We start from the raw sequence: 27,861 nt of genomic DNA, 5'->3' as shown, positions 1-27,861 counted from the left end.
TTTGACCCAATGGGAACAGTATATCCCTATATACTCCATCCAGACCCTTCATGATTTTGACTATTTCTATCAAATCTCCTCTTAACCATCTCCTCTCCAAGGAAAACAGTCCCAACTTCTCCAAACTATCCATGAATCTGAAGTTTCTCATCCCTGGAACTATTCTTGTGAATCTTTGCTGCACTCTCTCGAATGCCTTCATGTCTTTCTTAAAGTATGGTGCCCTGAACTGGATGCAGTACTCCAGATGAGGCCGAACCAGTGTTTTATACAAGTTTAACACAACCTTCTTGCTCTTGTACGTTATGCCCCTATTAATAAAGCCTAGGATACTGTATACTTTGTTAACTGCTCTTTCAACCTGTCCTGCCACCTTCAATGACTTATGCACATATATACCCAGGTTCCTCTGTTCCTGTACCCACTTCAGAATTGTATCTTTTGAGTTAAGACAGGCATGATGGGCCGAATGGCCTCCTTCTGTGCTGTGTGATTCTAGGCATCCAATTCTTAATTTTATCTGTAACACTTTCTTTACTGACCTCTATGTATGCCATAGATCCTGAGCCAAAATTACTAGAATTGGAATTTGCCTGATGTGTATTTCTCAAAGGCTATGGAAGGTGTTTTACCCTGGAGTTGACTGTACTGTCCTGAACTAGAAAAAAAGAAAAACCTCTGCCTTTTTAACCTTAGGACTTTCCAAAGTATTTTGCGGCCAATGAAGTACTTTTTGAAGTGTTGTCACTGTCATAGGAAACCTAGAATCCAATTCACATACAGTAAGATCCCGCAAACAGCGTTGAGATAAATGAGATAAACTGTTTTAGCTGTTGGTTGAGGGATAAATGTTGGCCAGGATACCAGGAGAATGGTACCTCTAACAGTGCAGCACTCCTTCAGTACTGCATTGGAGTGTCAGCCTGGATTGTGGGCTCAAGTCTTTGGAGTGGAACATGAACCCACAACCTTCTGTCTCAAAGGTAAGTGCTACCAACTACTTCATAGCTGACACCTAAAATGACCTGGGTATGTTTTACAAAAGTGTTTGCCAATGCAATATCTGGTATAAAAATTCAACTGCCTCGATTAAAAATTGCATCTTGGTCCTAATAATGGTGGAGTTCTGAAATTCTATCTGTGAGGTGGCATTTTGTATTCTTTATCAAGCTCGCTTATATTCTAAATTTTTTTCTTTCACTGCATCTATTAATTGTACTATACCTTTCATATAGTTTCGTATCCAGTTTTCATCTTTCTCGCAGTTGTTGACCCATGTTGGGCTAACATTCCACAGGCACTAGGAGCTATCCCGTACCTAGCCTGAGTGAGGATTTCTCTGTTGTGAGTTAAGTTCATTTGGACTACTCTTCCATGGACTTAGCACACCAGAGCCTGATACCGTACTGTCCTGAAGTCTGCGCTCTTTTCACTGGATAGCAATCAGGAGTAGGTACATTGATTTACACCCACTTCCCTTTTAGCCCAAGGTTACTGAACCTAAAGCAAGCATCAACCTCCCCAGACTCCCCCACCAGCACCCGCCCCCCCACCCCCCACACCGGCTGAGATCAGTTAATTATGATTGACTGGGATCAAACTTGAGATCTTCGTGGCTCAATATCACACATTGTTGATGAATTTACCAAGTTGAATGATGACAGCAGTTCATTCAAAGTCTTGTGCCTTTCTGTGATTATAGATGACTCAGATAGGTTGGAATGCATTGAGGAGTGGATTTTGATCAATGTTCAGTGTTTGTCAGAACTCTGCGTGTTGTCAAGAGCTTTTTGTTTTTTTTTCCTGGCATTGCATTTCAATATTGTCTGTGATTTGTAAGTCACCTTAGGAGTACAAACCTATGTCTCATGGTTCCTTTTGAAGTGGATCATGTAGGTGGCACTTGGCTCAAATAGCTGTCTCACTCAAAGTGTAGCTACTGTCCTCAAGATTCCAGCTGTTAGCAATTGATCTGTAGGTTTGCCCTTCCGAAGTCTTTCCACCCCCACACTAAGTATGCATATCCAGTTAACTGTTGGCTGTATTAACTCTTGTTCACATGTAGCTGTCTTGTATAACATTGAGGGAGGAGCTGAAAGCGAAGAGAATAATTTAGTTTTTCTGCTTTTCACATTTTGTTTAGGAAATTGTGCAAGAGTGTAGAATGTAAATTTTTGTTGGAATCCTACACTTTTGCAGCACGGAAAGTGGCTATTTGGCCCATCATGCCTGTGCTGGTTCTTAAGTCCAACACCTCAGCTTTTTCTCCATATCGTGCAATTTAGACCTCTTCAAGTACACATCTGCCTTTGTGAAAGTTCCTATCGAATTTGATTCTGTTAACCTTTCAAGTAATGTGTTTCAGATCTTAATACCCCCTATGTGAAAAAATGGATTCTCATTCCCTCTGTGCTTCTTTTGTCAATCATTTTAAATCTATGATCTTTGGTTACTGACCCACTTGCCAGCGGAAATGGTTCCTCCCTATTTGCTCAATCAATACACCCATAATTTTGAATACCTCTTCAGTGTCCCCTTAACCACCTCTGCTCTAAGGAGAACAATCCCAGGTTCAACAGTCTCTCTATATAACTGAAGTCATTAATTCTTGCCATCATCTTGGTAAACAACCCCTGTACCCTCTCCAGGGCCTTGACATCCTTCCTAAAGTGTGATGCCCAAAATAATACACACAACGCCAGCTGAGGCCTACCAGAGATTTGTAAACGTTTCTTTTATTTTGTTCCTTTTCTTTTTAATTTATCCCTGGTGGAGAGGGATTAGGGATGTTTCAAGAAGATCTTGAGTTCTTTATAACTGTGAAGGGGAAGAAGAAAGAGCAATGCTATCCTCGCACCCTTCTCTCTAATTCTGTGCTTATCGGTATTACTAGAATTGAGTAGAACCTGATCTTGGGCTTGGGATAAGTTCCCACTGGCTCCTTGGGTGTAATGTAGATGTTAGACCTGAAAATCTGCCCATTTTGCTGATGTCCAATTACAACCAACCATCCTCCCAATCTCATTAGAATACACCCAAACCTAAAGTGGGCACATATCAACCTAAACAATTGGGGCCCAAGGCAACACTCAACTAGCACCATGAAACTTTGTGTACCAAGAAAAATACTGCGGATGTTGGAAATCTCGAATAAAAACAGGAAATGCTGGAAATACTGAGCAGATCAGATCAACCTGTTTTGATGAAAGGTTATCTACCGGAAATGTTAACTCTGTTTCTCTCCCCAGATGCTGCTTGACCTGTTGAACATTTCCAGCATTTTCCATTTTTATGAAATTGTGTGTGCTTGTTTTAAAATGTAAGTTTTAACGTATTTAACCTTCAATTCATTTTAAGCATGTTCATGCACATTAAGTGCAGCATGTTTATTTGGGGGAAGCTTTTCAATTTTTAATGTGACTTATATTTATGCCATAATAAATGAAACAAAAAATGCAGAGCAGCTCTTAGTGAAGATAGATTTTTTTTTAAACAACATACAAAAAATCACATTTTGAAAATCAGAAAAATGACTACTGCTACACCTGAAATTCTGGGCATAATGTCGAGATTTCCCCCCCCCCCTCCCTTCCCCCCCCCCCCCCACAAACAGATATAATTTGGGGATACTCGCATTTGAGAGTCGGGGCATGGCTGGTGTTGTGGGCGGAGATTCATTCAGATAGTGGGCTTGATGGGCGGATGTAAAAGATCAAGGAGACTTGAGTGTATTGTTTTGTGGGCAACACACTTGCACCCCAAAGTTCTGCAATTTTTTGCACCAAGATACGTCCGTGGCTTAAAAGCGGAAGAAACTCCACTCTATCATGTCCACTTTCATTATACAGTAACTATGTAGACTTTTCCTTTCGCATTTTAAGCTGTATAACACTAGACAGAATAACTGATGGTGGGTACAAATGTGGCTCTGTGGTGTGAACAATTTTGAGGATTCAAAACTGTGCATTGCATAAGGTTAGTGGTTTAAATATGATTTTTCCCACAGCATATTACTAATAAACCTAATGACAACACGAGACTGCGATGGGAGATTTTTAACAAAGCACTGGTTCAATCTCTGCTTCCTTCAAGTATTTATCAAATTCTCACTATTGAATCTATTTGCATCACCCTTTCAAGCAATGTATTCTAAATCACAAAATATCGTTTGTTTTTTAACAAAAGTATCCTCATGTCGCCTCCCCTTAATTCTGTGTCCTGTGTTACTGACCCGAGAATGATTTTTTTTAGTGGTGTTGGATGAATATTGGCCAGGATATCAGGGAGAATTTCAGTACTCTTCAAAATAGTGCTAATAGTATCTTCTGCATTCACCTGAAAGGGTAGCTGGGGCCTCGGCCTCATATGAAAGATGGCATCTCTGACAGTGCAGCACTCCTTCAGTATTTCACTGTGGTAGCCTAGGTTTTTGTGTTCTCATCTCTGGAGGACTTCAATCCACAGTCTTCTGACTTTGGAGAAAGTGTGCTACCAACTGAGCTGATACCAGCTAATTCTGTTTAAACAGGGGAAATTTACTTACTGATGGGGTTTTTGGTTAACGTTCTTACTTCTTGGAAATTTTCCACTCTTTCATAGCTGTTCCACTGTCCCAGTTGGTCAGTAGCATTTCATTTCTCCTATCTTTCCCCCCCCTCCTCCCCCTCCCCCTCTTTTCCCCCCCCCCCCCCCGTCTTTTCTCCCCCCCCCCCCCCGTCTTTTCTCCCCCCCCCCCCGTCTTTTCTCCCCCCCCCCCGTCTTTTCTCCCCCCCCCCCGTCTTTTCTCCCCCCCCCCCCCGTCTTTTCTCCCCCCCCCCCGTCTTTTCTCCCCCCCCCCCCGTCTTTTCTCCCCCCCCCGTCTTTTCTCCCCCCCCCCCCTTTTCTCCCCCCCCCGTCTTTTCTCCCCCCCCGTCTTTTCTCCCCCCCCCGTCTTTTCTCCCCCCCCCGTCTTTTCTCCCCCCCCCGTCTTTTCTCCCCCCCCCGTCTTTTCTCCCCCCCCCCCGTCTTTTCTCCCCCCCCCCGTCTTTTCTCCCCCCCCCCGTCTTTTCTCCCCCCCCCCGTCTTTTCTCCCCCCCCCCGTCTTTTCTCCCCCCCCCCGTCTTTTCTCCCCCCCCCCGTCTTTTCTCCCCCCCCCCGTCTTTTCTCCCCCCCCCGTCTTTTCTCCCCCCCCCGTCTTTTCTCCCCCCCCCGTCTTTTCTCCCCCCCCCGTCTTTTCTCCCCCCCCCGTCTTTTCTCCCCCCCCCGTCTTTTCTCCCCCCCCCGTCTTTTCTCCCCCCCCGTCTTTTCTCCCCCCCCCGTCTTTTCTCCCCCCCCCGTCTTTTCTCCCCCCCCCCCGTCTTTTCTCCCCCCCCCCCGTCTTTTCTCCCCCCCCCCCGTCTTTTCTCCCCCCCCCCGTCTTTTCTCCCCCCCCCGTCTTTTCTCCCCCCCCCCGTCTTTTCTCCCCCCCCCGTCTTTTCTCCCCCCCCCGTCTTTTCTCCCCCCCCGTCTTTTCTCCCCCCCCGTCTTTTCTCCCCCCCCCGTCTTTTCTCCCCCCCCGTCTTTTCTCCCCCCCCGTCTTTTCTCCCCCCCCGTCTTTTCTCCCCCCCCCGTCTTTTCTCCCCCCCCGTCTTTTCTCCCCCCCCGTCTTTTCTCCCCCCCCCGTCTTTTCTCCCCCCCCGTCTTTTCTCCCCCCCCGTCTTTTCTCCCCCCCCGTCTTTTCTCCCCCCCCGTCTTTTCTCCCCCCCCGTCTTTTCTCCCCCCCCGTCTTTTCTCCCCCCCCCCGTCTTTTCTCCCCCCCCCCCCCGTCTTTTCTCCCCCCCCGTCTTTTCTCCCCCCCCGTCTTTTCTCCCCCCCCGTCTTTTCTCCCCCCCCGTCTTTTCTCCCCCCCCCCGTCTTTTCTCCCCCCCCGTCTTTTCTCCCCCCCCGTCTTTTCTCCCCCCCCGTCTTTTCTCCCCCCCCGTCTTTTCTCCCCCCCCGTCTTTTCTCCCCCCCCGTCTTTTCTCCCCCCCCGTCTTTTCTCCCCCCCCGTCTTTTCTCCCCCCCCGTCTTTTCTCCCCCCCCGTCTTTTCTCCCCCCCCCCGTCTTTTCTCCCCCCCCCGTCTTTTCTCCCCCCCCCCGTCTTTTCTCCCCCCCCCGTCTTTTCTCCCCCCCCCGTCTTTTCTCCCCCCCCCGTCTTTCTCTCCCCCCCCCCGTCTTTTCTCCCCCCCCCCGTCTTTTCTCCCCCCCCCGTCTTTTCTCCCCCCCCGTCTTTTCTCCCCCCCCCGTCTTTTCTCCCCCCCCCGTCTTTTCTCCCCCCCCGTCTTTTCTCCCCCCCCGTCTTTTCTCCCCCCCCGTCTTTTCTCCCCCCCCGTCTTTTCTCCCCCCCCGTCTTTTCTCCCCCCCCCCGTCTTTTCTCCCCCCCCCCGTCTTTTCTCCCCCCCCCCGTCTTTTCTCCCCCCCCCCGTCTTCCCCCCCCGTCTTTCCCCCCCCCCCGTCTTCCCCCCCCCGTCTTCCCCCCCCCGTCTTCCCCCCCCCCCCGTCTTCCCCCCCCCCCCGTCTTCCCCCCCCCCCCGTCTTCCCCCCCCCCGTCTTCCCCCCCCCGTCTTCCCCCCCCCCGTCTCCCCCCCCCCCGTCTTCCCCCCCCCCGTCTTCCCCCCCCCCCCCGTCTTCCCCCCCCCCCGTCTTCCCCCCCCCCCGTCTTCCCCCCCCCGTCTTCCCCCCCCCCCCGTCTTCCCCCCCCCCCCGTCTTCCCCCCCCCCCCGTCTTCCCCTCCCCGTCTTCCCCTCCCCGTCTTCCCCCCCCCCCCCGTCTTCCCCCCCCCCGTCTTTCCCCCCCCCCCCCCCGTCTTTCCCCCCCCCGTCTTTCCCCCCCCCGTCTTTCCCCCCCCCGTCTTTCCCCCCCCCGTCTTTCCCCCCTCCCGTCTTTTTTATCCCCCCCTCCCGTCTTTTTTATCCCCCCCTCCCGTCTTTTTTATCCCCCCCTCCCGTCTTTTTTATCCCCCCCTCCCGTCTTTTTTATCCCCCCCTCCCGTCTTTTTTATCCCCCCCTCCCGTCTTTTTTATCCCCCCCTCCCGTCTTTTTTATCCCCCCCTCCCGTCTTTTTTATCCCCCCTCCCGTCTTTTTTATCCCCCCTCCCGTCTTTTTTATCCCCCCCTCCCGTCTTTTTTTTCCCCCCCTCCCGTCTTTTTAAATGTGTTAGTGTGCAAAAAACATTGCGAGGCTGCATCTTATGTTCCTTCCCCTAACATCTACCAGTGTGGGCAGCCTGTGTTACTAGATTGCCCACAGAGCAGATAGGAAGTCAGCACTTCAATATTAAAGTGGCCATTCAAGTAAAGCCCAGATGAATGTAGTCGTCTTTGTAATGTTACAGCCAGGTGAGGAGTGAGTCTCAGGCTCTGCTCTTGCCCTTCCTGTTATTGACCGCAACAGGGTTCATTCCTTTTAAATAGTGATTGTGCTTACCAGCTCTGAGTGTTTTACCTTTTTACATGTACTGTGATTGAACAGGTTTTCTTGAATTTAAACGAGAAAGAGGTAAGTTTATTATACTTAACACTCCAACTCCGATTTAAAAAATACACACACATTCACACGAGAATCTCACAAGCACAAATAGATTACAGAGGGAAAATTAGATTTGGTGGTTGGATTAGAGTCCAGAATAAATGGAACTTAAATACACAGTCTGTGAAGTGGATGATATGGTAGTCCTCAGCTGAAACTCTATTCTTGAAGTCTTCGCTGGTCAAAGTGCACTTTGGCTGGCTTGCTTTGCTCAGGGTTTTCCTCAAGGCAGAATTGTAGTTTCTTCCCCGGTCACTGGCTGTAGCATTCTGTAGGCTTGGAGGGTCCACAGTCGCAGAGCGTTTTCAAACTAGATGTTTTCTGGAGAGTGAGAGAGAAAGGGAAGCACACGGCTTTCTCTGCTGCTGCAGTCTCAGTTATTGCTGGTTTTCTCTGAGTGTAACAGCCTCTGTTTTTTCAGAGATGGACAGATGGTCACATGGTTCTCTCAATCCTCATTGTTTTTAATGAGATTCAAGGTTCAGAATTGGCTCCATAGGTTCCAGGATGCCAATATTTACACTCGGAGGGGTTTGTGCTCTCAAAGTTAATGTGTCACAACGGCCTTGACTGCCATGCTAATGAAGCAATCCTAGGTAATTCAATTACTTCGAGCAAGCCATTGTTCTTGGTCCAGTGCTTCTCAGACTTCTGTCTGCAGTTGGGCCTTTGTGCAAAGGTGTTTCAGATACAAATTGCGGTGGCCATCTTGGCTGCCAGTTTTTTTAAAAAGTTACTTTTTTTTCAATTAAAAGTCTAATGTAAGTTTCCAACGGATGAATTAATATTTCTCATTTGGCATATTGTGTTTTCCTGACTGAAATTAAATTTTCATTGGCAAAGTTTAAAGGAGATTTATAAACGTGATATTTTATACCAGTTTGAAATCCCGACTTTCTCTCTCTCTCCCCCAGATTTTAGCGCTCGTAATTGAATTTTTCTTTCCAGTTGAGGAAAAAAGCAATCACAAACCTACAACTTTGCTGTCTTTGTGTCCACAGTGATAGGTAGTGGTGACTGAAGATGTCAGATAATGGTGAAGTGGAAGACAAGCCTCCAGCTCCGCCCATGAGGAACACGAGCACCATGATTGGTGGGGGCAGCAAGGATCCTGGGAACCTAAACCATGGCTCCAAACCGCTTCCCTTGGCTCCTGAAGAAAAGAAAAGGAAAGACAGGCTCAGATTCTTCCCTGGAGCAGGAGATAAAAGTAACCAAGTTCCTCTTTATTTTGTAATTTTATTTTACGTTTCTTTTGAAGACTGTGTTACTAAATGATTTCATTTCCCAATTTGTGTGATTTTCTGCTTTATTATAATAAATTTGATGAGGTACACGACTATAGTGAGACAAATAGTGTTCCATCTAAATCATTTCTAATGTTGGTCCCATAGGATCGAATAAGCAGGAGTAGGCCTTTCCATCCCTCGAGCCTACACCAACATCCATCAACAATCTAGATAAATTATTTGCTGTGGTGAAGAGTTTAAGGAGATTTGGGCTATGGGGGAGGGAGAGTCAGGTGGAGTTGCATTCAGTTAGATTATGGCTGACCTCTACCTCAACTCCATTTACTCGCCTTTCCTCCATAATCTCGTGAAACTCTGAAACTCTTGCCTAGCAAAAATCTATCGATCTTAGTCTTAAGTTTAATTTATCCCCAGCATCCACAGCCTTTTGAGATTCCAGATCTTTTTTGCCTTTGTGTGGAAAAAATGTGTAATGATTTCCCTCCTAAATACCCTAGTTCAGTTTTAAAATTGTGCCTCCTTGTTCTTGATTTCTTGATTCCTCCGCCAGGGTAAATAGTTTTTCTGTATCTTACTAGATTTTCCTAGATCTTCAAATTGTGGGATGGGTATTGGTGTGGGATTTCCATGTTCAGTACTTTAGTGAAGCTGTTAATCTGTGTACAATAAGCTGATTAATGTTTTGATTAACATAGCAGTCACTCCGCTGGAATGTACATGTTTATGGTCACCCAATGAGGTGGAACTGGGACTTGTTTGTTCTCCCAATGCCAAGTAAGCTATCACTATTTGAGTGTCTGGGTCCCTATGTCAGTGGGGTGATGAGATAACCCAACTAAGTCCTCTATTAAAATAGTAGTCTTGGTTCAGCAGTCCACAGAGTTCTCCCTCCCAGTAGAGAAGCTCCATGCTCTACATCCTATTTGAAACTCCAGGAACATGATAGGGAAAATTTCCAGTGGAATTCTCATTCCACCGCTCTGATATAGAGGAACACCAACGTCCCGGGAATCATTTCCCATCTTTCTGGCACAGGAGCTCACAAAGAATAGTTAGTTTTTAAGAAAAATGTACATAAAACTTTTTTAAATAGTCTTTGTTGCACAATTATGGTACCAATTAGAACTAGCTTGCTCCTCTAGCCTCTTGGTTGAAAATCTATAATAATCCTTGAACAGTTACTGAGACTAAAACTATGTTCTTACTTATTTAGTTCCACATTCTCCAGGTACTAGCCATAGAACCATACCTTCATTCTGCCTCCGGGAGAGGAGGAGAAAAAATTGGAGTAGGCCACTTTATTAAAATAAAAATCTATTTTTGAATAGGACTCCATCAACATCCTGGTCACAAGAAACTGAACTGAAGCAGCCGCATAAATACTGTGGCTACAAGAGGAGGTCAGAGGCTGAGAATTCTGCAGTGACTAATTCACCTCCTGACTCCCAAAGCCTGTCCACCATCTACAAGGCACAAGTCAGGAGTGTGATGGAATACTGTCCGCTTGCCTGGATGGGTGCAGCTCCAACAACACTCACGAAGCTCGACACCATGCAGGACAAAGCAGCCCTCTTGATTGCCATCATATCCGCCACCTTAAGTATTCACTCCATCACACCACCAACACACAGTGGCAACAGTTTGTACCACACACAGATGTACTGCAGCAACTCACCACACCTCCTTTGACAGCACCTTCAAAACCCGCGACCTCTTGCGCCTAGAAGGACAAGGGCAGCATATGCGTGGGAGCACCACCATCTGCAAGTTCCCCTCCAAGTCTCACACCATCCTGACTTGGAAATATATTGCCGTCCCTTCATTGTCACTGGGTCAGAATTCTAGAACTCCCTCCCTAACAGTACTGTGGGTGTACCCACATCAGATGGACTGCAGCGGTTCAAGAAAGCTGCTCACCACCGCCACCTTTTTCAAGACAATTAGGGATGGGCACAAATGCTGACCTTGCCAGCGACGCCCTTATGAAATGAATTTTAAAAAGATTTTCTGTGTTAGAAGCTGGTGCAGCAAGATTGAACCCATCTCGATCCTTGTCACCATCCTCTCTGGAGACTTTTGTAGCTCAAGCATAGCAATAAAAGTAAACTGGTTCTTTTGTTACCATAGATAATACAGTCACAAGGCATTTCAGCTTTATGGTGCAAAGCTGATTATTTGATTTGTAGAGTATATTGATCACCTCTTGCCTTTGAGCATTTCCTTTGTTCCTTGTATTCCTGTTTCAAATTTTCCTGATTTTAATTCACTGCTTTCCTGAACTTTCGTCTCCTGCTCTTCCTAAGCTCCAAATATGCTGTTCCTCCTTTTTTCATTGCACTGTCTCCTACGCATTCTTTGGCAATGCCGTAAAACTGAAATTCTTACCTCATGCAGTCTTCCCTTCTCCTTTAAGGGCCAAGCTTATAACACTTGAGCATTGCTTCATCTAACCGCTACTTCTTGAGTTACCTTGTTTCTCCTCCTGTTTTCAACCTTAACGGTGCCATGCTATGGATCCTGACCTTTTACCCAAGTTTCTTTAATAATACATTAATAAATAAATACAGATATTATAGCAGTCACATATGGAAAGCTAATTGATCAGTAATGATGGGCTGAAATATTCAGACTAATAGATTTCACACACTGTTCCTCCGTGATATATCAGAGTGGTGGGCTATACATTTATATTTGAAACTTTTCCCAATCCACATGTTCCTGGTGCTGTCAGATGGGATATAGCTCATAGAGCCTCTCTACTAAGAATTGGAGAGGGAAAGAGGTCCAACAAGTTTGAGGTTCTTTCTACTTGTATGGATGAGAGCGAGGGCTGCAGGGTGGATGAGCAGATTGACCATGGCACCGTGGTGCAGGAAGCCATTCAAGCAGAGGGAGTAAATAGGGATATAGTGGTAGGAGATAGTATAGTCGGGGGATAGACACCATTCTTTGCGGCCAAGAGCAAGAGTCCAGAAGGCTGTGTTGCCTGCCTGCTGCCAGGGTTGAGGACGTCTGCGCAGGGCACTTGCAGTGGGAGGTGGAGGATCCAGTTGTTGTGGTCCACATGGGTAGCAACGACATAGATAGGACTAGGAAAGAGGTTCTGCATAAGGAGTACGAGCAGCTGGGGGCTAAATTAAAAAGCCGAACCTCAAAGGTAATCATCTCTGGATTATTACCTGAGCCACGAGCAAATGGAGTAGGGTAGATAAGATCAGAGAGTTAAATGTGTGGCACAAAGATTGGTGTGAGGGAAATGGGTTTCGATTCACGGGGCACTGGCACCAGTACTGGGGAAAGTAGGAGCTGTACCGTTGGGGCGGTCTTCACCTGAACCATGCTGGTGCCAGTGTTCTGGCGAGTTATATAACTAGGGCAGTAGAGAGGGCTTTAAACTTAATAGTGAGGGCAAGGGATCAGATGAGGGAAGATGTGATAATTTAAAGAAAGAGGAGAAAGCAAGAGAGCTAGTTAGCAATAAAGGAATTGAGAGATAAAAGCAAAATACTGTGGATGTTGGAAATCTGAAATCAAAACAAGAAACGCTGGAAATACTCAGCAGGTCTGGCAGCATCTGTGGAGAGAGAAGCAGGGTTGACGTTTCAGGTCAGTGACCCTTCTTCAGAGTTGGCAGATAGAAGAAATGTAAAAGATTTTAAGCAAGTAAAGCGGGGGTGGGGCAAGAGATAACAAAAGAGAAGGTGTTGATAGGACAACGTCACAGAATAGCTGACCAAAAGGTCATGGAGCAAAGGCGAACAATATGTTAATGGTGCACTGAAAGACAAAGCATTAGTACAGATAGGTTGTTAATGGACTGAAAACTGAATAGCCACAAGCACAAACACCCATGAAGAAAAAACAGTGGGTAGGCAAAGTAGAAACAAACTGAACAAACTAAAATAAAATAAGCACAAAAAAAATAAAGAAAAAATAACTAAAAATAAAACTAAAATGAGGGACCTGTCATGCTCTGAAATTATTGAACTCAATGTTCAGTCCAGCTGTAGAATGCCTAATCGGTAAATGAGATGCTGTTCCTCAAGCTATTCCTCAAGGAGTTGAGAAAGTCTGGCAGGAAGGAAAGATTGGAGGGAAGCTAAACTTTTAACAGAAAGTAGTAAGTGAAATTAGACAGATGAAGCGAAGGCAAGCATCAAATCGGAGCAGAATGCAGGGTGGATAAGCAAACTGACCATGGTACCATGCTGCAGGAAGCCATTCAAGCAGAGGGAGTAAATAGGAATGCAGGGGTAGGAGGCTGTGGCATAGTGGTAATGTCACTAGACTAGTAACCCAGAGCCCCAGGCTAATGCTTTGTGGACATGGGTTTGAATCACACCATGGCAGAAGGTGGAATTTGAATTCAATTAATACAGCTGGAATTAAAAGCTAGTCTAGGGGCAATCATGAAACCATTGTTGATTGTTGTAAAAACCCATCTGCTTCACTAATTTCCTTACCTGGTCTGGCCTGCATGTGACGACTCCAGACCCACAGCAATGCAGTTGATTCTTAATACCCTCTGGAATGGCCTAGCAAATGTCATGGTCCTATAGTTTTTTTTTGGAATATGCGGTTTGCCTTTAAGGTTTGAAAAGGATTAGTATTGCTTTAAGAACCAGCAAGCCTCAGGTCCATTTTCGTTGCCTTAGAAACAGCCATTTGGAGACTCCGATTCAAAAGGTGCATTCTTGCTACCATAGATACAGCCACTGGGAGTGAGTCTGATGCGATACATTTGTTACAATTCAGTTTTGAACTGGCTTTTAGTTGAAGACAGTTTGTTCTAACAGAGGGACACAGAGGACACAGCTATGATGAGCACACCTGAAGAAAGAGCTCTCAACCATTTAAACTGAAGGAAGAGGATTTTAGTCTGTTTAAAACATCAAGCCAAAACACAGATCTCTGGTAATTTAAATTGAAGAAAGGGATGTTAGACTGTGACCATCTTGTATCCCTCAAAAACTCAAGTCAGCTTGATTCTATTGAAAGTGTTTGCAAGTCATTAATTGTTGAAATTCGCGAGAGAAGGAAAGCATCACCCACTGTTGCAGATAGAATACGGACTGTTCCACTGTGGAAGAACCTTTTTTCCACATCGGACGGCTGTGAGGACTTCAAGCAACATTGGACTGTAAATTTGCAAGGACTGTCATTTTTCTATTTTAAATGTTGTTTATATCTTCATAGTGTTCAAGAACTTAGTTCTTCTAATTAAAGAGTTAATTTGTTGATTTAAAGACACCTGGTTTGGTTAGCTTCTTCGGAGGTTAATAGATGGTACAATTTGGCTGGGTCTGTCTTTGATTTGGAAAGTTTTCAATGATATGTTAGCCGGTCTGTGGAGCGACGGGATTGAATTAACAGTGCGTTGGTTCCATCACAATCAGAATCATATATTTTGATTGGGGGCTTTGACAGGAGCGGTCGGTCATAACACAAGCCACTTAATTGTATCAAACCGCTACATAGTGTAAGAAAAGTAATGAAACCAGACAGACCACCTGGATCGACCTAGGCACTGGAAACGACAACAGCAAACCCAGCCCTGTCGACCTTGCAAAGGCCTCCTTACTAACATCTGGAGGCTTGTGCCAAAATCGGGAGAACTGTCCCACAGACTAGTCGAGCAACAACCAGACATCGTTATACTCACGGAATCATACCTTGCAGACAACGTTCCAGACACCGCCATCACCATCCCTGGATATGTCCTGTCCCACAGGCAGACATACCCACCAGAGGTGGTGGCACAGTGGTATATTTTCAGGAGGGAGTTGCCCTGGGAGTCCTCAGCATTGACTCCGGACCCCATGAAGTCTCATGGCATCAGATCAAACATGGGCAAGGAAACCTCCTGCTGATTACCACCTACCACCCCCCTTTGACTGATGCTTCTCCATGTTGAACACCAATTGGAAGAAGCACTGAGGGTAGCAAGGGCGCAAAATGTACTCTGGGTGGGGGACTTCAATGTCCATCACCAAGAGTGGCTTGGAAGCACCACTACTGACTGAGCTAGCCGAGTCCTAAAGGACTGGGTCTGTGGCAGGTGGTGAGGGAACCAACAAGAGGGAAAAACCTACTTGGCCTCGTCTTCATCAGTCTACCTGTTGCAGGTGCATCTGTCCATGACAGCATTGGTAGGAGTGACCACCTCAGTCCTTGTGGAGACGAAGTCCCCTGAGGGTACCCACCATTGTATTGTATGGCACTGTCGCTGTGCTAAATGGGATAGATTTCGAACAGATCTAGCAATGGGATATGCAGTAGGTCTGCCAGCATTGGAAGAAGAAAGAGGTTAGCATTTCGGACAGGGACTCTGTCAGATGTTAGGTCTTTGGGTTTGGACTACTGTTGTAGGCGAGGTCTGGTTCCTTATTTCCTTGAAAGGTTTCACATGTCCTAATATCCATTCATAGCATGCACCATATAACAAGCATAGAAGCCTTTTTTTTTCATTGATTATTTCAGCTATTATTCTGTGCTGCCAAAGGATTCTCCTTGCTTTCAGAAGGCAGCAGAAATAATGTTACACACCAGATCCCAAGAAAATATTTCACAACTTTTATGCTAAGTTATAATATTTTTTCACTTTTTCTCATCTGCTATGGAAGTTAAGTTCCTTAGCTAAACATTGTCTTGTAAGGGAGAGGGGATGAAGAAGAGATCGGGGTGGGGGGGGTGGGGTGGGGGTTGGTGAGGTGGGGAAAATGAACAGAAAGGAAATCCAAGATGGAAGCTTGAGACTACCGTCAAGTGACTGAGTATTTCAGAGCCTGAGCCTCTGTTTGTTGGCTGCTCAAGCATAAGTAATGCTGCATGAGATGCTTGTAAGGGATTCTGTGCCACTTACGGCACCATCCTCATGGGTCAGCAGTGCAGTAGAGCCAGGTTTCAGGTCGCAACTGATCATTAGTGTCACATATTGAATGGTAGCTCCAGGTGTCTTTGTAGCAGATGGTGGCATTCTGTATCTGCCTCTCTGCTGACTTAGATTCTGAGCAGTCAGTTCCTCATGGTCATTTGCCAAGTAGGTGTGCAGAGGCCTGTAGCATTGGTTGCTGGCATCTTGTTGGTTGTGGCCAGTCAAGCAACAATGGCTGTTAATCACCCTATCATGTGTTCTTTTGTATAGTTCCACTAAATAACATTCCACTAAATAACATACTAATTGGGGTGCTTCTGAGGAAGCATCCCTATGTTAGTTACTTGGGCATTCACATATCTGATTGGTACCATTTCTTATACAGCCTGCCCTGTCTGGCACGTCCAACCAGATATGTTTGGAAGAGGATTCCCATTGGTGCTAATTATGGTCTTGGGGCAAGTAAATAACATACATTTGGCACAAAGGCTCATGTGAAACCTAGGGGGACCGAAGGAAAAGAAAGAGAAACTATTAAGAAATGGCTAAGATTAGCATTGTAATACTGTTTCCTTTACATGACCTTCAGGACACTTGCTGCCCAGCACCTATTTAAAATGGGCATATTTAGGTTTAACATATTGAAATTCAAACAAAGTGCCCACCTGTTTGTGATATTGTTCCAATGCATATTTAGGACACTACGTTGGATATGACTCACTTCGTAGCCAGCAGACAGATGAGTATGAACTCAGGCTCCCAGCAGTGAAACTAAGCTTATTTTTAAGAACGATGTAGTCGAATTATCTGCTAGCAAGCTGGATATCACGGCAAAAAGTCGTTTCGTGCTGTTCAACTAGCTTTTCTATTTTCGTAGAGTTGAGGGCAGAAGGGATGCTTGATGACTTGAAATCTTGTTGAATTGCACGTGGTGTTTTGTTTTGCACAGTGTTCACAAGCTGTTCTTCTCACCCATGAAGAACGGGCTGTTAAGAACAAGCTTGTTTCTCACTTAAGATTCCGTCAGTAACGGGGACATGCAAAAGGGAAGCTGTATTTGGAGCCTGTGACAATTGCTGCCTCATATAGACTTTAAAGTGGAGCATAAGTATTAATAAAAGCAAAATGCTGTGGATGCTAGAAATCTGAAATAAAAACAAAGTGTTGGAAATACACAGCAGTTCTGGAAGCATCTGTGGAGAGAGAAACACCGTTATCATTTCAGGTCTGTGACCTTTCATCGCAAAGATTAGAAATGCAGTAGGCTTTGAGCAAGTGAAAGGGGGGGAAGGGGCAAGAAGAACAAAAGGGAAGGTCTGTGATAGAGCGGAGGGCAGGAGAGATTAAATGACAGATGTGTCATGGAACAAAAGGCAAAGGGAGTACTAATAGCCATAGTTTGAAAAAAAGAATAATTTGTCCAGAGAAATTGTTAATTGTAGAATAATGAACAGCTCTGTCCGAAAGCAAAAACATGAAAGTTTACAACTAGTACATGGTTAAAAGAAAATCAAAAGGACGGTCATAGTCTGAGGTTGCTGAACTCAGTGAGTCCAGAGGGCTGTCGAGTGCCTAATCGGAAGATAAGGTGCCATTCCTCGAGCTTGTGTTGAATTTCACTGGAACACTGCAGCAGGCCGAGGACAGAAATTTGAGCACGAGAGCAGGGTGGTGAATTAAAATGGTAAGCAACCAGAAGCTCAACGTCATGCTTCCATACTGAGCGGAGGTGTTCAGCAAAGCGGTCACCCAATCTGCATTTGGTTTCCCCAGTGTAGAGGAGACTGCATTGTGAGCAACGAATACAGTATACTAAATTGAAAGAAGTACAAGTAAATCGCTGCTTCACCTGGAAGGAGTGTTTGGGATCTTGGATGGTGTTACACTTCCTGTGATTGCATGGGAAAGTGCCGTGGGAAGTGGACAAGGTGTCCAGAGTGATGGAGGAATGGGCCAGGGTGTTGTGGAGGAAATGGTCCCTTCGGAATGCTGACCGGGAAGGGGGAGATGTGTTTGGTGGCACCAAGCTGGAGGTGCCGGAAATAGCGGAGGATGATTCTTTGGATGTGGAGGCCGGTGGGGTGGAAAATGAGGACAAGGAGAACCCTGTCATGGTTCTGGGAGGGAGGGGGATGGGTGAGGGCAGAAGTGCGAGAAATGGGCCGGACACAGTCGAGGAACCTGGAAACCACAGTGGGTGTGGAGCGAGGACTGGAAATCATCAGTTGAGGAAAAAGGAAGATCTATCCGAAGTGCTGTTGTGGAAGGTTGCATCATCAGAACAAAGGCGACGGAGGCGGAGAAACTGGGAGAATGGAATGGAGTCCTTACAGAAGGCAGGGTGCGAGGATGTGTAGTCGAGATAGCTGTGGGAATCGGTGGGCTTATAATGAATATTAATAGACAGCCTACCCCAGAAATGGAGACAGACATCGAGGAAGGGAGGTGTTGGAGATGGACCACCTGAAGGTGAGAGAATGGCGGCACAGTGGCGCAGTGGTTAGCACCGCAGCCTCACAGCTCCAGGGACCCGGGTTCGATTCCTGGTACTGCCTGTGTGGAGTTTGCAAGTTCTCCCTGTGTCTGCGTGGATTTTCTCCGGGTGCTCCGGTTTCCTCCCACAAGCCAAAAGACTTGCAGGTTGATAGGTAAATTGGCCATTATAAATTGTCACTAGTATAGGTAGGTGGTAGGGAAATATAGGAACAGGTGGGGATGTTTGGTAGGAATATGGGATTAGTGTAGGATTAGTATAAATGGGTGGCTGATGTTCGGCACAGACTCGGTGGGCCGAAGGGCCTGTTTCAGTGCTGTATCTCTAATCTAATCTAACGATGGAAATTGGAAGTGAAGTTGATGAAGTTTTCCAGTTCGGGGCAAGAGCAGGAAACAGCACTGATACAGTCATCAAACTACTGGAAAAAGAGTTGGGGGAGGGGGCCTGAGTAGGATTGGATCAAGGAATGTTCAACATACCGCATAAGTTTTAATTGTGTAAGAAAATTGTGTTAATGGCAGAATAGAACAAATGATAACAACTGTAGAGGTTAAGATCTCCGCTACCTCCAGTTGATGCCCTGAAGCTTTCCATGACCACCTTGTGCAATGACAGTGATGGGTAAATTTTAATTAAGATTTTCCCTAATATCAAGGCAGAAATTTGTGTTCGTTACAGGTTACCCTCAGCTACTCTTGAGTGTTGTATAGCAACTAATTGTTAGCTGGTCTCTGCTCTGCTGCTAAATGAGAATGGTGTGATATCCAGGAGAGTTGAAGGAAAGGGTAGACAATGAGAGCAAATTAATTTGTTTAGATACAGTATTTTTGTGACTTTATAAGGCTGTTTTAAACTTGCTCTCTAGTACTTTCTCTCCCTATCATGGCAGGGAACAGCCTCACCCACTTGGATCTGCTGTCTGGAACTTAGTGTTTACTGAATTTTATTCTACAGTTATCTATCTATTTATTTATTTAGATACAGCACTGAAACAGGCCCTTCGGCCCACCGAGTCTGTGCCGACCAAGAACCACCCATTTATACTAACCCTACAGTAATCCCTTATTTCCTATCACGTACCTACACTAGGGGCAATTTATAATGGCCAATTTACCTATCACCTGCAAGTCTTTGGCTGTGGGAGGAAACCGGAGCACCCGGCGAAAACCCACGCGGTCACAGGGAGAACTTGCAAACTCCACACAGGCAGTACCCAGAACTGAACCCGGGTCCCTATAGCTGTGAGGCTGCGGTGCTAACTGTTCTGTTACTTGCTGTACTGCGTTATTGTGCTGTCTGAATGAAAGCATTTTTAAAGCATCTGCAAACAACTTGAGCTAATTTTCACATAGTTAACAATGTGATTTGTGCTTTTAGAATTTAAATTGCTGCACACAAAAAAAATTCCTAGTGGATTGTTAAAACAGCTGTTCATTTTTCTTCTGACGCTTGATTCTTTCTCCAACGCTTTAGATTTTTGCTTTTGTTAATTTTCTCCTCATTTTTCCTCACAAACGTGCTGCTGCTTGATGAGATATGCTTGTTTCACCCAGCATTGTGCAGCCCAGAGTACCTCGTCCAAATGTCTGTTCTTCATGTGAGAGTCCAGGGAAGCTGCTTGATTATAAAGGGCATCTTTGCCCAGCCTCACATGACATTGGTGTGGACACTCTTTCAGCAGGAACCCTGAATAGCAATGGAAGCAGGAGCTCCTGCTCCGCACCCCGCCCCTTGTCTCCCCAAAACATGCCCACCATTTCTAGTTCAGGGCACTTGGGTTAATTGTAGCATCACCACTTATTGTCCAAGATGATGCTAGCTGACTCAGCAAATTGGGATCTTCTGGTTACGGTTCATTATTGTACCTGAACGTGCCTTTACACATTGACAAATTGGGAAGCTTTGACCATATATTTTTCTAATGCCTGAAGTCTCCAATGCCCTTCCAAGCTTTCTAACTGGAGCATTAGACCAGCTCCACCACTGGCAGACCTCGAGGAAATGCTGGCTCTCTTTTACTTCCAATAATTCAATCACATTTTACACGTAGTAAAATCAAAGCATGTGAGATACAAATGTTTTCATGAATTATTAATGATGGAGAAGGTTTAACATTTTATGTGGATTGCCTGCCAGAAAATGATCTGCTTTTTGCAGGCATCTTATAATCATGCACCCATGTTTCAGTGCTCATGTTTGATGGTTACCTATGTCTTTTTTTGAAAAGATACTGTAAAAATTAGTTGTTCAGTGTAAAATTCGGCATTTTTCTTCTTGAAAATATTTGCATATGAACTGACTGGGATTAGCTAAAATTATACAAAAGCAAAATACTGTGGATACTGGAAATCTGAAACAAAAGTAGAAAATGCTGGAAATACTCATTTGGTCAGGCAGCATCTGTGGAGAGAAAAACAGAATTAACGTTTCAAGTCTGTGACCTTTTCTTTAACAGTTCCAATAAAAAGTCACCAACTTGAAATGTTAATTCTGTTTTTCTCTCCACAGATGCTGCCTGACCTGAGTATTTCTAGCATTTTCTGTTTTTGTTTTAGGTAAAATTATATTGGAGGTTGCTGTAAAGGGGATTGTGTTCAAATCACATTTATTAGTGTTGGGTTCACCGATAATGAAGAGCTTGCCCTCTGCTTTTAAATATTATGCCCATTTTGTTGATGGATTTTTTTTTTTTAAAGGTGAGGAGTAGGAATATAACAAAAAACTATCTAAAATGTAGAAGAATCGAGGTAGCTGAAAGGCATATGGAATCGATAAAGTGAACAAAGAGTTTTTAAAAATGTTGCACAGTAGGCAAGAAGCTGGAGTGGAATGTCAAGAGGACATTACTGAAAGGGGAAATGAAATGAGGTGCAACTAGTATTTTTAGACAAACAGTTTAGACGAGGTATTGATTTGTGTTCCTGACTTAGCCTGGGTGAAAAGAGAAGTTGGTGTAATCTATAGCAAATTGATTTTCATTTGTTCGCATAAGCATTCTCTTCGCTCTTTCATCACTCCTTCTCTTCAGATTTTCTACCATCCCCATCCCAACCCAGAAGTGCCAACAGTCTGGCTGGGTCAGGAAGCGTTTTGTAGGACAGTCTAACCTGGTTAATCTTAATACCTTCCAATTACTTGACTTCAGACTGGTGATAGAAACTGAGAGTCAAAAAGGATACCTAATTCCTCTTATATTTCCTTTTTATACTTGGAAATACCAATACAGCAAAAACTATTGTAAAGCAACTTCTGTTTTTTTTTAAACTTATGGCTCACAATGGCAGTCTTATAAAGGCTTCCTTGGCATGCTATACACCTGCATATTTGTTCTGTTTTTCCCGGTTCGCCGCTGTGTACAATAACGTAAAACAAGTCGCACTGATTGAAGATTTGAATTCAAAAACCTTGCTTTCAGGCATGCTGAGTTTTGTACATGATTAATTGTGTTCTGCCTTCTTCCTGCCTTCAATTATCTATGAAAATTCAATTAAAATGTCAGATCATGTCTAACAAATTTGATTGAATTTTTCGAGGAGGTGACTAGAGGTGTAGATGAGGGTAAAGCAGTTGATGTCGTCTACATGGACTTCAGTAAGTCTTTTGATAAGGACCCACATGGGAGATTGGTTAAGAAAGTAAGAGCCCATGGGATCCAGGGTAATTTGAGAAATTGGTTTCAAAATTGGCTTAGTGGCAGGAGGCAGAGGGTGATGGTAGAGGGTTATCACAGGGATCGGTGCTGAGACCCTTACTGTTTGTAGTGTACATTAATGATTTCGACGTGAATACAGGAGATACAATCACAGACGATGCGAAAATTGGTGGTGTCGTAAATAGTGCGGAGGAAAGCCTTAGATTACAGGACGATATAGATGGGCTGGTAAGATGGGCGGAGCTGTGGCAAATAAGAGTTTAATCCTGAGAAGTGTGAGGTGATGCACTTTGGGAGGACTAACAAGGCAAGAGAATACATAATGGATGGTAGGACCCTAGGTAGTACAGAGGGTCAGAGGGACCTTAGGGTGCTTGTCCATAGATCACTGAAGGCAGCATCACAGGTAGATAAGGTGGTTAGGAAGGCATACGGGATACTTGCCTTTATTAGCTGAGGCATAGGATATAAAACCAGGGAGGTTATGATGGAGCTGTATAAAACGCTGGTTAGGCCGCAGCTGGAGTACTGTGTACAGTTCTGGTTACCACACTATAGGAAGGATGTGATTGCACTGGAGAGGATGCAGAGGAGATTCACCAGGATGTTGCCTGGGCTGGAGCATTTCAGTTATGAAGAGAGACTGGATAGGCAGGAGTTGTTTTCCTTGGAGCGGAGAAGGCTGAGGGGGGACCTGATTGAGGTATACAAAATTATGAGGGGCATTGATAGGATAGATAGGAAGAAACTTTTTCACCTAGTGGAGAGGTCAATAACTAGGGGCATAGATTTAAGGTAAGGGGCAGAAGGTTTAGAGGGAGTTGAGAAAAAATATTTCACCCAGAGGGTTGTTCGAATCTGGAACATACTGCCTGTAGGGCTGGTAGAGGCAGGAACACTCACGCCATTTAAGAAGTATTTAGATGAGCACTTGAAATGCCATAACATACAAGGCTGCGGGCCAAGTGCGGGGAAGTGGGAGTAGTTTTTGGACGAGTGCTTGATGGTCGGCGCAGGCGCTTTGCGCTGAAGGGCCTGCTCTGTGCTGTAAAACTCTATGACTTTATTTCTTCCAGATTATTCCAGGGCATTATGTTCTGGAATTCGCTGCTGGGAAGGATAGTAGAAGTAGATTCACAAGTAATTTTCAAAGGAGAATTGGCTATATACTTAAAAAGGATAAATTTGTAGGGTACGGGAAAGAGCATGGGGAGTGGAATTAATTGGGTAGTTCTTTCAAATTGGCCAATAATGATTTTATGTAAAGGACACTAGAAGAGGCAAGTTGACCCAAGATCCACTATGGCAGGAAACACCATAGGTTAAACAATTGCGCTACCCGATCCTCCAGTGGCAAATTCGCATGATTTGCTCGAGAAATAAAGAAAGCCTTTCATGTATATAGCATCTTTCACGACCATTAAGTAATTACTTTTAAAGTGTAGTCATAGTTGTTCTGTAGGCTGCCAGTTATACACAGAAGGTTCCATAAACAGCAATGTGATGATGGCCAGATAATATATTTTTATGTGATGTTGTTTGAGGGATAAGTATTGGCCAGGCTCCTCTTCAAAATAGTACATTGCGACCTTTTACATTCACCTGAGAGGGCAGACTAGGGCTCAATTTAACATCTCACCAAAAGACTGCACTTCTGACAGCACAGTGCTCCCTCAGTACTGTTCTGCAACTATTAGCCTAGATTTCACACTTAAGCCTTTGGAGTGTAACTTGAACCCACAACCTACTAACTCAGGAGGGCATGCTAACATTGTGAACTGATCAGAATAAGCTGCAGTATGCATAGCAGCACATCAGAAACCTACGGATAGTTCCAGTAATTGAATCTTGGTCAAAAGAATTAATAGCATTGTTATTTGAGAACTTTAAGTAAACGTGAAAGTGACTGCAGCTTACGGGCAAAGAGAAATCTGGCAAATGTTTCTCAATATTAACCAGATAACCTATGCTGGCATAAAAATTACAGGAATCTTATTATTTACAGACTTCCTTTCATCTACAGGTCCACAATTATTTTTTGTAACAAAACAATTAACACCAAACCAATCAATAATTTTCTCTTCCCATGCTTTTAGTTAAGAATTAATTTTATTTGTTGATTTCTGAGTGAATTTCAAGCTAATGTATTGATTTTATTTATATCCGCAGCAAGTTACTAAACAATATAGACGAATAAATATTGGATTATCTCAGCTGGCAAAACCACACTGGCAAAATGTGAGACTGTTTATATTTTTAAAATGAATATTTAGAAAGGACAGTTTCCCTTTGATTTTAGCAAACTTTAATGTCATTAGCAACGAAAAGTTTGAAGCTTAGGCAATAGAATTTTATAATTTTATTCTGTCCCTCTTCCTTCCCCCCCCACCCCCTTTCCTTTTTTCTTCTTCTCTTTTCCCCCCCCCCCCCAACCCCCCGCTTCCTCCCTTGCCTCCCACTTCTTCCTCCTTTTTATCCATCTCTCTCTTTTTCCTGTGCTGAAATCAACCGCTGCCACTTGATCCAAGGCAACAACACAGGATTCATATATTTTGTGAACTTTAGACAAGAAAAATTTGTTTGCTGTTCCTGTAGTGTGTAGTCCTACTATAGAAATAACAGGTTGGAGAAATATTGCTGACATCTCCTTTTAAGCCCATAAAGCTGACATCCCTTTAAACCCAAAATGATGATGGTTCACCCCACTATGCAGTGAATAAAAATATAGCTGAATAAATGAAGTGGTCTTGGTGGGGTTAAGGCTTGTCAGTGCATTGACTCCTCTCTGGATTAAATGCAATTGCACCTGCATTCTGCAGTGTTACCACATTTTAAATATTTTGTGTTCTTGTTTTGTTTAACTCAAAACAAACTATCTGAATTTAAAAAGTTTCATTAGTGAGCAGAGTTTCTTTTTAAAAAAACAATGAATTGATCCGTTTAGTTGATTTTAAAGAAGTATTATATATAATTATAAGCTCACACCGGAATGAAAATAATAGAGATGACATAGCTATGGATGGCTAAATTAGAAAGCCCAGTGCCCTATTTAGTTAACCACGGTGATTGTAGTGACGTTACTTCAGCAAACTTGCGCTTGCCCTTTATTTTAATAGGGTGGGTGCAGCTAAGAAAATTAGCTGCTCAACATTTTCAGCAAGGAAAATGGTGGAGTGGCCCCAAAGTTATGGCACGGCCCACAAGTAGTGACGTGGGTCACATAAACCACGGTTTCCTGGAACCTTTGCCCCATAAAACATAATTACAATGACATGAATCTCCAGCAAATTCTGAGCCATTCATTTAGATAAGATGCTCGTTCCTCCTCTACTTATCCATCATCTCTTCCCTTAAATATTGGTTCACCTCCTTAAAGACTCACCCACCACAATCCCTATTTAAATGCATTATATTAATCTAAGAACCTCTCGAGCCCACCACTGCTTCTGGTTTGTCACACTGCTTGTCTGATATTGTGATAAGCATAAATTTCCTCTTATTAAATACTGGGAAGACTGAAGTCAATGTCTTTGGGGTCTACCATGACTCCGTTCCTTAGCCACCGACTCCATTTCCTTCCCTGGCCACTCTGAGGCCTAAGTAAGCTGTAAGTGCGGCATCCTATTTAACTCTGAACTGAACTTCCTACCCCATATCCACTCCATCATCAAGACTGCCTACTTCCACCTCTAATATTGCCTGCCTCTGTCCCTGCCTCAGCCCATCTGCTGCTGTAACCCTCATCCATGCCTTTTTGCTTCTAGACTCTATTATTTCAATGTTCTCCTGGCGGGTCTCCCACATTACACCCTCCATTAACTTGAGTTATTCCAAAACCTGTTGCCCGTAGCCTAACTTGTGGCAAGTCCTGTTTACCCATCACCCCTATGCTCACTGTTCTGCGTAGACTTCGATTAAGCAATACCTTGATTTAAAAAAATTGTAGACCACATTGGGATAGCTTGATGAAATGTATGGTGCTACATAAATGCAAGTTCTTCAATTTTTGGCCGTCTCTGTGCAGTGGAACAGAGGCTGCTGTCTGTGACCATTGAAAGTACAGGTTGAAAACTATTGAGGATTGTTTTCAGGGTTCTTTAAACAGCGTGCATTGAGTATAGATGACAATGCCAGGCCAAGGCTGCCTTTTAATGTATTCTGTCAATAGCTTTGGCTTTGGTGCCAAGATGTCCAGTGCCTTGATACTTTTAAGTTCCTGTCCATGTCTGGCTTTTTACTACTGCATTTCTATACCGATTTTGAGTCCAGAGGTTTGATAAGTGCTGATTAGCTTTCAGGGTTTAAGGCTACAGAAGTAACGTAGCGTGTTGTTGATCACAAATGCTCTGTCGATGTGTGTTCCATTCCATAGGAACACGAAACTGTTGCATTTTTAGTTCAATGCCAGCTTACATATTTTACCTCAACCTGCACGACTGCCCTCCTTCCTGCTGTTTACTGCTGTGGGTGTCCTGTATAAATGAGCCAGTTTATGGACTTAAAGGTTTATAGAATATGATTGCTTTAAGAGAAAGACTTGAAAGGACTTTCTGTTACATACTGCCTTATGCGTTGTCTGGATATTACAATGCACTTCAAACAACTTTTGGAGTGCAGTTACTGTTGTTTTGTAGGCAACCAATTTGCACACGGCAAGTTGCCACCAATATCACATGAGATAATTAATTTGTTTTTCCAGTGACTGAGGGGTTAATGTTAACCAGATTTCCTGCATTGCAACAGTGACTACACTTGTTAAAATCTATTATAAAGGATGTGATAACTGGACACTTAAAAAATAATGGCTAAATTGGGCAGAGTCAACATGGATTTATGAAAGGGAAGTCATGTTTGACAAACCTGTTGGAGTTTTTTGAGTATGTTACTTGTGGCATAGATAAAGGAGAACGAGTGGATGTGGTGTATTTGGATTTTCAGAAGGCTTTTGATAAGGTCCCACACAGGAGGTTAGTAAACAAAATTAGAGCACATGGGATTGGGGGTAATATACTAGTATGAATTGAGAATTGGTTAACAGACAGAAAGCAGAGAGTAGGAATAAACAGGTCATTCTCAGGATGGCAGGCTGTTGCTAGTGGGATACTGCAAGGATTGCGCTGGGGCCACAGCTGTTCACAATCTATATAAATGATTTGGATGTGGGAACAAGTTATTATGTTTCCAAATTTCTTGATGACACAAAACTAGGTGGGAATGTAAGTTGTGAGGAAGATGCAAGGAGGCTTCAAGCAGAGTTGGGCAGGCAAAGTGAATGGTCAATTTTACATGGTATTACATGGTAGATGGAATATAATGTGATTAAGTGTGAAGTGATCCATATTGGTAGAAAAAACTGAAAGAGTGTTTCATAAATGGTGAGAGGTTGGGAAATGTTGGTGTCCAAAGGGTCCTGGATGTCCACGTTCATGATTCGTGAAAAGCTAGTATGCAGGTGCAGCAAGCAATTAGGAGGGCAAATTGTATGTTGGCTTTCATCGCAAGGGGATTTGAGTACAGAAGTAAGGTGTCTTGCTGCAATTGTGTAGAGCCTTGATGGGACTGCACCAGGAGTATTGTGTACAGTTTTGTTCTCCTTATCTAAAGAAGGATATACTTGCCATAGAGGGAGTGCAATGGAGGTTCACCAGACTAATCCCTGGGATGGCAGGATTGTCTTATAAGAGATTGAGGAAACTGGGCATGTGTTCTCTAGCTTTTTGAAGAATGAGAGGTGACTCTGTGACAGGGTGGCTGGACATAAGATGTTTCCCCTGGCTGGTGCTTCTAGAACAAGGAAATATAATCTCAGAATAAGGGGCAGGCCATTTAAGACTGAGATGAGGAGGAATTTCTTCACTCAGAGGATGGTGATTCTTTTGAATTGTCTATCCAGAACGCTGTGGAAGCTGAATCATTGAGCATGTTCAAATTGAGCATGATTTCTGCACAGAGATGACATCAAGGGATATGGAGATAGCACAGAAAAGTGGTGTTGAGGTAGGTGATCAACCAAGATCTAATTGAACAAGGTACTGACTGGCTGTTGCCCCGTGCAAGAGTTAT

The 27,861-nt window shown here is 44.3% G+C and overlaps 1 protein-coding gene across 8 annotated transcripts in view; it reads left to right on the top strand.

Annotated features, from left to right (window-relative positions):
• Positions 1-27,861, top strand: part of pak1 (p21 protein (Cdc42/Rac)-activated kinase 1) — a 205,058-nt gene that overhangs the window by 111,974 nt on the left and 65,223 nt on the right. For 7 of the 8 annotated variants that reach the window (XM_068033116.1, XM_068033117.1, XM_068033119.1 and 4 more), the window contains one exon: positions 8,527-8,735. In XM_068033116.1, the coding sequence (XP_067889217.1) occupies positions 8,549-8,735 (187 nt within the window). In that variant the 5' untranslated portion in view covers positions 8,527-8,548. Of the gene's footprint in view, positions 1-8,526; positions 8,736-23,967; positions 24,037-27,861 lie in introns of those variants that run through there. The other variant, XM_068033124.1, reaches the window with a different exon arrangement.

Source organism: Heterodontus francisci, chromosome 6 (genome assembly GCF_036365525.1).
Source record: "Heterodontus francisci isolate sHetFra1 chromosome 6, sHetFra1.hap1, whole genome shotgun sequence".
Lineage (NCBI taxonomy): Eukaryota > Metazoa > Chordata > Chondrichthyes > Heterodontiformes > Heterodontidae > Heterodontus > Heterodontus francisci.
The sequence above is the reverse complement of the archived record's forward strand: the minus strand, read 5'-3'. Positions and strand labels throughout refer to the sequence as shown.